The sequence below is a fragment of the Sinocyclocheilus rhinocerous genome, unplaced genomic scaffold (assembly GCF_001515625.1).
Source record: "Sinocyclocheilus rhinocerous isolate Xijiao unplaced genomic scaffold, SAMN03320098_v1.1 scaffold697, whole genome shotgun sequence".
Classification (NCBI taxonomy): domain Eukaryota; kingdom Metazoa; phylum Chordata; class Actinopteri; order Cypriniformes; family Cyprinidae; genus Sinocyclocheilus; species Sinocyclocheilus rhinocerous.
In genome coordinates, this window is record NW_015664033.1 from 1,893,189 (window position 1) to 1,904,966 (window position 11,778).

General features: G+C 37.6%; 1 protein-coding gene across 1 annotated transcript in view; it reads left to right on the top strand.

Annotated features, from left to right (window-relative positions):
* Positions 1-5: 5 nt before the first annotated feature.
* LOC107729434 (liprin-alpha-3-like) overlaps positions 6-11,778 on the top strand; it is a gene marked incomplete at its 5' end in the record, with an annotated part of 56,979 nt that continues 45,206 nt past the window's right edge. Inside the window, 6 exons of the mRNA XM_016539919.1 lie at positions 6-215; positions 6,837-6,938; positions 8,339-8,503; positions 9,628-9,702; positions 9,799-9,858; positions 9,936-10,064. Of these exons, the coding sequence (XP_016395405.1) occupies positions 6-215; positions 6,837-6,938; positions 8,339-8,503; positions 9,628-9,702; positions 9,799-9,858; positions 9,936-10,064 (741 nt within the window). The remainder of the gene's footprint in view (positions 216-6,836; positions 6,939-8,338; positions 8,504-9,627; positions 9,703-9,798; positions 9,859-9,935; positions 10,065-11,778) is intronic.

The following is an 11,778-nucleotide window of genomic DNA, read 5'->3' on the forward strand; positions in this document are numbered from 1 at the left end:
GTGGCTATGGGGGCCGGGAGGCACGCGGTGGAGACGAGGGCGGGAGCACTGGAAATCTAGAGTCTCTGATGGTGAACATGCTGACGGAGAGAGAGCGGCTGCTAGAGAGTCTCAGAGAGACCCAGGAGAGTCTCGGCACGGCACAGCTACGTCTGCGAGAGCTGGGTCACGAGAAGGACTCGCTACAGAGACAACTCTCCATCGCACTGCCACAGGTACACATTAGGGGTCCTGTATGTGTGTTTAAAACAATACTTGAAGTTGCAGGAGATTCATAATGTGAATATTCAAAATTATGTTGATATATTGTGCACCTTAATTTAAAATCATAAAAATATCATCTTCATTTGGAGTAACATGTTTTAATGGAATACCTGGGGTTCAGTCCAATGTATGCTCAAACGACAGCATTTGTGGTTGATTACTACAAGAAATAATTTCCACTTATTTTCTTAAAAAAAATAAATAAACAAGCAAAAACTTGGGTTATAGTGAGGCACTTACAATGGAAGCAAAATGGGCCAATCTGTAAACAGTAAAATACTCACAAATGTTTTTTTTTATAAATATTTTTTATATATAGATTTACAGTACTGCTCAAGTAATACACAGGTTTTAACAGAAGAATTGATGTAAGTGCTTTTGCAAACTTATAGCTTCACATTTCTGCTTTTAATCCTCCAAATTGGCCCTATTGTCTTCCATTGTAAGTTTCTTACTGTAAAGGTGCAGTCACATGAGCAAAATATCAAAATCTTGTGGGCAAAAAAAGGTCCATTGTCTGTTGTCAGTAGCCTAGATATGTATAAAGCATAGTTCACACAGAAGTCACTTTCTAATCAAGCAGCTTTCTGTTTGGTCAGCACAGCGAATACTTGTGACCAACCTGAAAATTAGCTAATTTTGCATTCATGTTTTCTTCCCTTGTGCAAAATTCACATGGATTCTTATTAAAATGACACTATTTAATTTTTTTAGATAAGGGTTGAAACTGTTTTTTGGTGATAATTAACTTGACACAAATGCTGTCATTTCATCTTAAAGAGGGAATTTACTGCTGGAAAGATGTCTTTTAATAAAACTTGGCTGTCTATGCAGTAGAAATGCGAAATAAAAATGTAATCTGTGATACATGACTAAAGAAAACGGAGAAAAAGGGCTGTGACGTTTTCTTTTGCCAAGAAGTTCAACATCCATAATGCACATTTGATTTTGATGCCGCCCCTGTGATCTGACTGTCTGTGGGCAGGAATATGAAAATGCGTATGTTCAATCTGTAGTTTTAACAAATGCTCTGGAGCTGTCAAATGTCTTCAGGTCCTGGAGGTTATGGAGCTGACTTTTGCTGAACAATCACCGATAATCAAATATCGATATATCAAATATATCGGGTGCAGGTAACACAGAGAAAGAGTACACATTGTTCATTTATATTTGCAACATTTTAACAATACAAAGCTGCTTGAAAATCTGTTGAACCTAGAATATTCCCTTAAGAATTTCTTGGACTGAATAGTTTGCTTGGAAAAACAGGTCATTGAGATGAACCATGTCTGAGGATGAGCTGCCAGTGAAGTATAAGTGATGTTGCATACAGACAGATGAAAAGAATTTCAAAGAGTCAGAACTCAGCTTGTCTTGTTAGTATCATGTCCTTTGTTTGCATTGGGCAGTCTCTATGTATATTTGTCTGATTTGGCTAACATTTAAGCCAATCTTAGTCTTCCAGACTTGCTGTGGGCTTTTCTGGTCCTTTTTGCATCAGGTCTTGAACTGTTTTGTCTCCTCTGATCTAATTTAAGGTGTTCCACATATCTTTTTGAGATTATCTGCTTATCTATGATTCTGTGACCTGTTTTACAAGTCGGGACGCTACATTTTAGAGTCTTTTCTCTGCAGTATGTCTTATTATGGGAGAGTTGTGTTACGTTCAAATGGTACAATTACACAGGAACAAAATAAAAGCAGTACTTTTAGTTTAGTATTTTAAGTAGCTTACTTTGTCACTGTCATCCTTGCTGCCTGTTTGCCACTATATATATATAGTGGTGAAAGACATATATGTACACTGCAAAATTTGGAGAGCGACAACCACTTTGATTTGTAGTAAAGTGAATCCTGAAGTTATGTTGTGTGTGTAAAAAATAAGGAGTCACTTCTAATATCCCAAACTCTCTGGACCACAATGTTCCTAGTGGAGAGAAAAAAAAAGCTCTTTGCATAATGTGTGGGTTTCATTAAAATTCCGTTGTCATTACCTGAATTTTCAGGTGGTACATTTTGTTTGCAGTGACATCCGAGTGTTCCTGTGTAATTGTACCATTTCAGCGTAACATTACTCCTTCTCCATAAAAGCACATTGTACAGAAGAGAGACAACAGGATACTACTTGAGTCACAGTGTTGAACTTAACTTTTCTTCATCAGCAGTCTTGTTTTACACAATATATCAATATTATTAGCTTGTATTCCTTACCCTTTAGTAAACATTTTTTTCCCCTTTTCACCATAGATTGAACAAAATATGTCAATTATTTTGTTATCTTTTTGGTAGAAACAAGAAACAATTTCCTAATGGTGTAAGAGAGTAATTTAACATATATTCCTTGAAAACAATATCTTTTGCAGTTTTTCATCTCAAGTAAATGTATCTAGATGTTTAAATATTTTTACAGGTAAATAAGGCAAAATGCCAGTTAACAAAAGTAATTTTGTGAAGTCTAAAGAAAATATACTTGTAACAAAAGAATTTGTGAATCAAAACCTGTCAGAAAAGTCACAATTCCGAGGCGACCCACAAATGTGTGACAATTTGCAAATACAGATTGAACAATAAATTATTAAATGCAAAAACACTGAACAATTTATCAAAGCACTTGCATATTTATGAATGGTGTTTTGTTCATGTGAATTAGGTTACACATTCATGCTTCTGTATTTGTGAACATATTCATTTTTATACATTTCTAACACCATATTTGTATGCCAATTAAATATCAATGACTGTATCACTGGAAACATTTTGGGACAGACTGCCACCAACATGTGGCTTGAAATAACAGTTATCAGAGAGACCCATTTTCTGGGAGAATGACTGGATATTTAAGGGGCATAGCAACACAGAGAGATCTCTCTCTCTCTTTCACACACACAAACATATGCAAACACTCTCTGAAATAAGCAGACACATATTCAGAGCAGTAATACATTAAGCAGGGTTCAGTCGGTGCATCCCATCAGCTTTGGGCGCATGAGAGAAAAGCGAATCGAGAAAGAGACAAAAGCTGAAAAAGAGGACGTAAAGCCATTGTTGAGGTCCTTTGTGTCAGTGGAGCCGTAGCAGGAGCTTGAATGAGAGAGAGAAATAAGGCAGGACATTATCACGCAGTTGTGTTTGGTGTATTTGTGCCAAACATAATCCTAGTCCAATCTCAGCAAGGTACATTTCCAGAATGCCAAAGTCCTATGGGCCCACTGAGTTACCATCTGTGTACCACTATAGCACTCCTCCTTCTCCTCCTTTCCTCTCCTCCTCCTTTGCTCCAGCTTCTTTCCCCTATTTTTGCCTGTTGGCAGAAAGTGAGGCGGTTAGATATAGACAGGATGGAGACGTGACCCACCAAACGCATTCATCACGAAGGAAAGGAAACATGATTGGCCGATTTGAGCTCTGAAGGTGCATGCAACGTGATTGGTCGAGAATTGTGCTTCGCTTGTTAAAGGCCTTTTGATTGGGGTTTGGTTTGCATTGCAGAGGGAATGTGATTGCTTAGTAAGATTGGCTCGGATTCGAATCTCCTTTTGTTTTGAGTCGCTGACTTGATTGATCCAGGATTTGATTCACTTTTAGGTTAAGTTATTAGTGTTTCTTTACATCATCTCGCAAACATATTCAATAAAATGCCAACATCTGCTGTGCGTTTAAGTAAATGGACACACAGAGTACATAATTGCACATGCAATATGGCGATTCTGTCTGCATATAAGACAGGGAAGGTGTGTGGTGTGTGATTCTTGAGGAAGGTGCCCGATCACATATAGGCGGCTGGAAAAAGATGCTGTGGCTTTAGGCTCGCAGTGGCAGCCGTGTGAGGCCATATGTCATCTTACACAACATGGTGCTATGAAGACCTTACACCCGAGAGTTACTCATTGGAGTGTTCAGAATGTGGACTTTGTCATCTGTTCACACAGAAGCAATAAAAGTAACAAACTCTGATTCAGTCTCACACGCGCACAAACACGATACCAACATTTGGGCTTTTACGATACTGGCCTCAGATTACTGCTGAAATGATGCTGGGCTGTCAATAATTAAAATAATTAATAATAATATATATATATATATATATATATATCAGTAATAATATCAGTAATTTGCAGAATCTCATGTTTTTTAAGTCAGTGCATTAACACATTCAGTTGGGCCCTGCAGTTTGTTTGCAAAATGTATGCACATATCAAAGGTACTCAGGTATCAGAGGTAAAGAGATGCTCACACATATACTGTAGGTTATAACAACAACAAAACGCATGGGAAGTGCAAACAAACTCTGAACTCAATGCAAATGTGCAATTATTGAGAAATCTTTCTCTACACTTTTGTAGCAAAGATTTTTCGTCTGCTGTCGTCTGATGGTCATATTGACGTGCACAGAAATACATTTTAACTTTTGATGATCATTAAATTCTCTATGCAAAGAGTGTGAATGCCTACTTTTCTTGAGCATCCTGTCTGGATTTGGTTTATACTAATAAATTAGATTTATAGATGTTTAAGAAATTTAATTTAAACCAGTGGTTATCAACCTTTTTGGCCCTGAACGATGAGAATGCTGCTTGTTTTCAAACATTTTTAATTCATAAACTGGGAGTGTTGATGTGTTAAATTATTAAACATGATTCATTTTGTGATTCTATACAACGGAAAATTTTGACTCTGTATGTTTTAGTAAAAACTGATAGTTATTCAGGGGAAAAATGTAACATGCTTTCAACAAGTGATTTTAAAAATCTCACACGTTATTCCATGAGATGTTCACACATCTCACTCCCATTCATATCTCACTGCCCAAACGGTTGAACTGTGCTGAATTGCAGCATGTTGTCCTCTTGGTCAGGTAACAAAATGACCAAATGATGGTATCGTACCGCAGTACCTTTTTGTTTTCAATTGTACTTTTTTATTGTACTTTTTATTACTGTATACTGTGCATCCCTCACACAGACACACATTGACCATTATCCTCAACTTGTGTTAAGTTGGTGTCATCGGACGTTTTTGTAATTGCAGTAGATTTTCTGAACATGTTCTGCTCTTCTATTATTCTTATGGTTTCATTGTTGTGTGGTTAAAGGGATAGTTCACCCAAAAATGAAAATTCTGTCATTAATTACGTTCCAAACCTGTAACACCTTCGTTCATCTTCGTCAGAACACAATTGAAGATATTTTCGATAATATCTTGAGAGCTTTCTGACCCTGCATAGACAGCAACACAACTGACACGTTCAAGGCCAAGAAAGGAATTAAAGACATCGTTAAAATAGTCCATGTGACATCAGTGGTTCAACCTTAATTTTATGAAGCTACAAGAATAGCTTGTTTTTGTGCGCAAATAAAACAAAAATAATGACTCTATTCAACGATTTCTTCTGTTCTGGGTGATGAATTGAAGGTCTTAGTGGATTGGAACGATGTGAGGGTGAGTACTTAATGACAGTATTTACAAATTTCATCAACAACATTTGTAATAGTCTTAGTCAACAATATCAGCCCTGGTAAACATATATTGTAGTATCTTTCAAAGTTTTGATATCACTAACCTATCAATCCTAGGCAAATCTAGTGATTATTTCATCTTCAAAGCAGCTAATCTTCTCGTATCAGCCTGCAAACACAACTTTTCAGACAGACTGATAATAAACCCTGTGGGCTCTTACACCTAGTGAAATGGTGTGAAGTCAGCCAATCAGATTAGAGTTTGCCAGATTGAGAAAGTGTGTGTTTCAGTTGTGTGTATGCACTGTGTCTCCTTGTTTTTGTGCGCAAATAAAACAAAAATAATGACTCTATTCAACGATTTCTTCTGTTCTGGGTGATGAATTGAAGGTCTTAGTGGATTGGAACGATGTGAGGGTGAGTACTTAATGACAGTATTTACATTTTTGGGTGAAGTATCCCTTTAATCTTTAATTTTAGCTTTAGTTATTTTATGTGCTTTTCTAATTTTTATTCTTTTTTAAATATTTTGCTTTAATTTATATCTCTTTTAGTTTTAGTAATTGTAATACTTATTTTATTTCGGTCAGTTGCCAAGAAAACATTTAAAATTTTCATTCAAGTTGAAGTTTTTCATCATACTTTTACATCATATATTAGTGCTGTCAAACGATTAATCGCGATTAATCGCATACAAAATAAAAGTTTTTGTTTGAATAATATATGTGTGTGTTCTGTGTATATTTATTATGTATATGTAAATACACACACATACAGTATATATTTTGTATTTACATGTCTATATTTATATTCATATAATTTTTGCCAGATTGAGAAAGTGTGTGTTTCAGTTGTGTGTATGCACTGTGTCTCAGACGGTCAGTGAGTCTGTGGGTGGTTCGTAGGCAGGCTGTCTGAAGCCCAGACTACACGGTGGACACATGTATGTGGTGTATGTGTTTATTTCTGTGTTATGTGTGTGTGGTTTGAGTGATCCGTAAATATATTTCAGGCTGACCACTGCACTGGATACACACTCATTGGCTTATTTGTGTTGATTGTTAGGAGCCTGTAAAGATCAGAACAGAGCTTATTTTCTGTTATGTGTGTGACCAGGAGTTTGCGGTGTTGACCAAAGAGCTGAATGTCTGTCGGGAGCAGCTGCTGGAGAGAGAAGAGGAGATTGCTGAGCTCAAGGCGGAGAGGAACAATACACGGGTCAGTAACTCCATAACCATAATCTGTGCGTGTGAAACAGACATCACCTCCTCTTTATATCCCCTGCCTGTGTTTAGGGTGTTTGTTTTTAATGAAATGTTTTGGCTGGGGTGCGATATCCCACTCCATACCATATCCATTACCATATACTGTATATAGACTAGTTTTCACAAGGGCTTTATCTCAGGAACTAGAGTCAGAAGTCCAGTGACATAAATTGATGTTTTCTGTTAGTAACCCTTAAATGCATTAATTGAAATTTTCATTTTCTTTGTTTCATTCCAGTTTACTTTTATATTACTATTGTGGTAGCAAGGTCAACTTGTGTCCAGTGAACTGACAATTTTTCCTTGGAATAATGGTGGAAATATTCAGTTTTTTGTAGCCTCTTTAAGGTTTGAGACTTTTTTAAATAATAATAATAAGACTCTCCTAAGCAGTGTTGGGGATAGTTACTTTTAAAAGTAATGCATTACAATATTGCGTTACTCCCTAAAAAAGTAACTGATTACGTTACTTAGCTACTTTTTATGGAAAGTAATGTGTTATGTTTTTTCAGGTTAGTTTTTAAATCTGGGCAGTTTGTTGCTTTTTTGTTTTTAATATAAAAAATTTCTTCTTTTACAAATGTAAAAGCCCTTTCACAACAAAAGTGAAATTAATATGCTCAGGCTGAAGGAAATGTAAATTCATATCTGTACAGTAGAGGGCGCAGCTCAAACAAATTGCATGAAGAATATGACGCAGAAGAAGAAAGTTCAAGACTATTCAGCAATAACAAAAATGAAACACAAATGTGTCATTTTTGCTTAGTATGGTTGAATTAGATCATTGAAGGTTAGTATCAAAGACACTAGTTAATAAAATGGGATTAAATACATAAATTATATTAGTCTTATTTAACATATTTAATTATTGCAGGTTTGTATATGTTTTTACTCATTTTGAGGAGCACTGAATATGTTTTTTTCTGCAGGTGAGAGGAGTAAATACATGTTCATATTTAGTCTAGAGCTACAGTAACATCATGTTCACACAGCAAACACTGTGTGAAAGGCTTCTGCACTTACTCCGGATTTCTCTCAACATGGCAACACGAGAGCTGTCAGTCAAGACATGGGAAACAAAGTAACTGGTGTTACTTATTTGAAAAAGTAACTCAGATATTTCCTTCTAAACTAAAAAGTAATGTGTTACTTTACTAGTTACTTAAAAAAGTAATTTGATTACGTAACTCGCGTTACTTGTAATGCGTTACCCCCAACACTGCTCCTAAGACTGTTCTCTGGGAGTCAATGCTATTCTGGGAAATGTTCACTAGAGTAAAAAAAGGGTAAAAACTAGCTCCTGTCTCCCTATTTACATTCTTACTTTCTCTATTTCTTTCCTGTGCCGTCTAGCTCCTGCTGGAGCATCTGGAGTGTCTGGTGTCTCGTCACGAGCGCTCTCTGAGGATGACTGTGGTGAAGAGGCAGGCTCAGTCTCCTGCTGGAGTCTCCAGTGAGGTGGAGGTGCTCAAGGCCCTCAAGTCCCTGTTCGAACACCATAAAGCCCTGGACGAAAAGGTCAGCAGCCCTTCCCCACTCTCTCCTGTCCTACACTGTCAGCATGATGATAAATCTAAATATCTGAAGTTTTCCGAACACAGCTGTTGTTTGATTTCTGTTTTCATTGTGTTGTGCTGGTTAGTCCTGCTCATAATGAAAACAGTGGCCTAAAGCTCCAAAAATGACAAAAAGCACCATAAAAGTATCACAAAAGTAGCCCATATGACTCATGTACTGTATTTGAAGTCTTCTAAAGCTATACAATAGCTTTGTGTGAAGGGAAATAACTAAATCTAAGCCATCATTTCACTGATGCAAAAGTAGTTTCATATGGTCCCTTCAAGACCCGAAAAACATAACTAATGTTTAATTCTGTTTTAAAGTGCCCCTATTATGGGTAATGAAAGGTTAATATTTTGGTTTTGGGAGTCCCCAACAACAGGTTGACATGCATGCAACATTTATTTTTACCTTACTTGCTCAACGACTCCCAAACGATTCCTTTAACGATTCTTTTTTCCAAACCCCTTTTTTGTGTGACGCTAATCTGCGGTGATTAGTCGATTGGTCTCATTTTCATTTCATCATGAGCCTGTAATGCCTGATAACGCAGCGTTTGTGAGCGCAGTGCTGCTTTGTGTACAGCGTTACCGGGGAAACAGCTATTTTTACCGCTCCAAAAGCAGCATCTAGTGGCAAAGAATGAATTCGCATTTTCATTCAGACCAACCTGAAAAGACCAACAAGTGGGTGGGCAATATGCAAATGTTTCATGTTGACCTCAAAAACGACTGGTTTCAATGATTCAGAGTCGACTCTTTCTTTTGAGAGACAATAACTTTATACACGGTGCACTTTCAGATTTAAAACTTTGCAGGATGTTTTCATTCACTTAGAGCTGTGTTACACACTGCATGAAAGGTAATTTTCAAAAATCCATAATAGGGGCACTTTAAGGCACAGCTATCAATGAAGCAGGAAACCTTCTCATATTGCACTTTATAAGTTCATTACGAAGTTTTCAAAGCAGTGTTTAAACAGTCAGACATCTACAGAATTACTTCGTCTCTTCATAGAGGTGAGAATTTTTTTGGACAGGTTCTCCCTGTTGATTCATTGTCTATTGTTCTTCTCTCCCTCAGGTGCGTGAGAGATTGCGTGTGGCTTTAGAGAGAGTTGCTGTTCTAGAGGAAGAGCTGGAAACATCCACAAATGAGGTGAACATCATACTTTTGCAATATATTTTGTACCTCCTTTTCTCTCTGTATGTGGCACGCTGGCCTTGCATGCTTAGATTTGTTCGCTATACTTAGGTTCTGTCTTTACGGGATCAGATTAAAAGGAGAGAGCGGGGTTTGGACAATGGAAAGGAGGTGAGTCAGAACTATTTGGATATTGTTTTGAATCATTTGAATCTTTTTTTTCTCATGTTCCTCTATTTTTCCCACAGCGGCTCCCGAATGGCCCCTCCTCCATCTTGGATGATGGCGAGATTGACAGACAGAGAGAGGGAGAGATAGAGAGACAGAGAGCAGAGCTTTCACAGTTAAAAGAAAGACTGGCACTCATGTGCAGACAGGTGAGTGTTGCACTGCTGCCTATAGAGCGGGCATTTTAAGGAATCGTAGGCACACTCTCAACAAGGCAAGTTGATTCAAAAGGAAGCCAAATTCTAGCCAAAGAGAGAATGCAAAACCATAATGCAGGGGTGTGCAGCCTTCCCCAACATACTGGTCTGGAAGTTTCTAGGAATACTGAAAACCCTTGTGTGATGAGTGGGGGCGGGGCCGAGAGCCATGGGAACGGAGCGAGGCTGGTGGAGTAATTGATATTGAGCGACACCTGCACCACTCACCGGTCTCGAGTCCCACAGAGGAGCTCCGGAAGGATAAAAGGAGGAGTTACAAGTGCCACTCAAACGCTCTGATCTATGTGACACCGGTAGTCTGGGGTTAGAACACTGTAATCAATAGTCTGATTATGAAACAGAGGCTGAAGTGTGTGAACCACTAGTTGCAGATGTATATATATATATAGATATATATATATATATAGTATTAGTTTAGCTATTTTGCCTATATACACTACTGTTCAATAGTTTGGGGTCGATGTTTTTAATGGTTTTGATAGAAGTTTTTTATGCTCACCATGACTGCATTTTTAAAAAAATGACACACACACTCACACAAAAATAAATAAAAAATACTGTAACAACAGTAATATTCTGAAATATTACTAAACTAATAGTTATTTTAAATAATGTTTTCTACTTTAATATATTTTTAAAGTAATTTCTGTGATGCAAAGCTGAATTTTCAGCATCATTACTCCAGTCTTCAGTGTCATGTTGTCTTTCAGAAATCATTCAGTATGTTTACATGGACAACAATACTCCGATATTAACATGATTAAGACAATACTCTACCATGTAAACAGAGATTTTTGATTACCTTAATCCAGCTAAAGTCATACTTGAAGTAAACACAAATTGAATTAAGACATGTGGAGTATTCCTATTTTAGTCGCATTATCAAAGTGCAGTATAGACACGTACACACCTTAATCACTCTATTATCGTTGTGTAGGACTTTTCGCCGCATTCATAAAATTAAAAGTGAAACATCCAAAACTGTATATGATGAAAATGTCCATGTGTAGAGCACACAGCTCTGGTTGTTGGTGGTGGAGTGTGGCTCAGGCTGTGTTATGCATTGAGGCACTATTAATAGCCCAGCAGTGTCTTCGGCACATCGAGCAGCGCGCTCACAAGCTCTTCGCTGTACCGCCTCAATGCACCATTAAGACTCGTGCTGGCAGCAGCAGCCCGACAGGTGTTAATTGGCCAGATTTAATGCAATGTCCAGGAGTCCTGGACCGCTAACCCCTGACCTCCATCCACACAGAGACCACAGACACCAGCGCTCGTCTGAGTATATGCTGACACAACAAACCAAACCTCACGACAAAGCTGTGAAGTCTGACACGTTTGAACATTACATGCACTGGCAGCCACGTCTTATTCAAATGTGACAGCGGCTTGGAAATAATCTAGCGTGAGATGCTTGATAATGTCTGGCAACAGGTGTGGGAACTACAGTTGCCAGCCAGATGTTAAGATGATGAGGGTTAACTAATGCATTCTGTATGCTAACGAACGGTCATGTACTAGTGGCATAGTCAAGTCACCTTTATTTATATAGCGCTTTTAACAATACAGATTGTGTCAAAGCAACTGAACAGCATTAATTAGGAAAATAGAGTGTCAATAATGCAAAATGACAATAGTAAACACT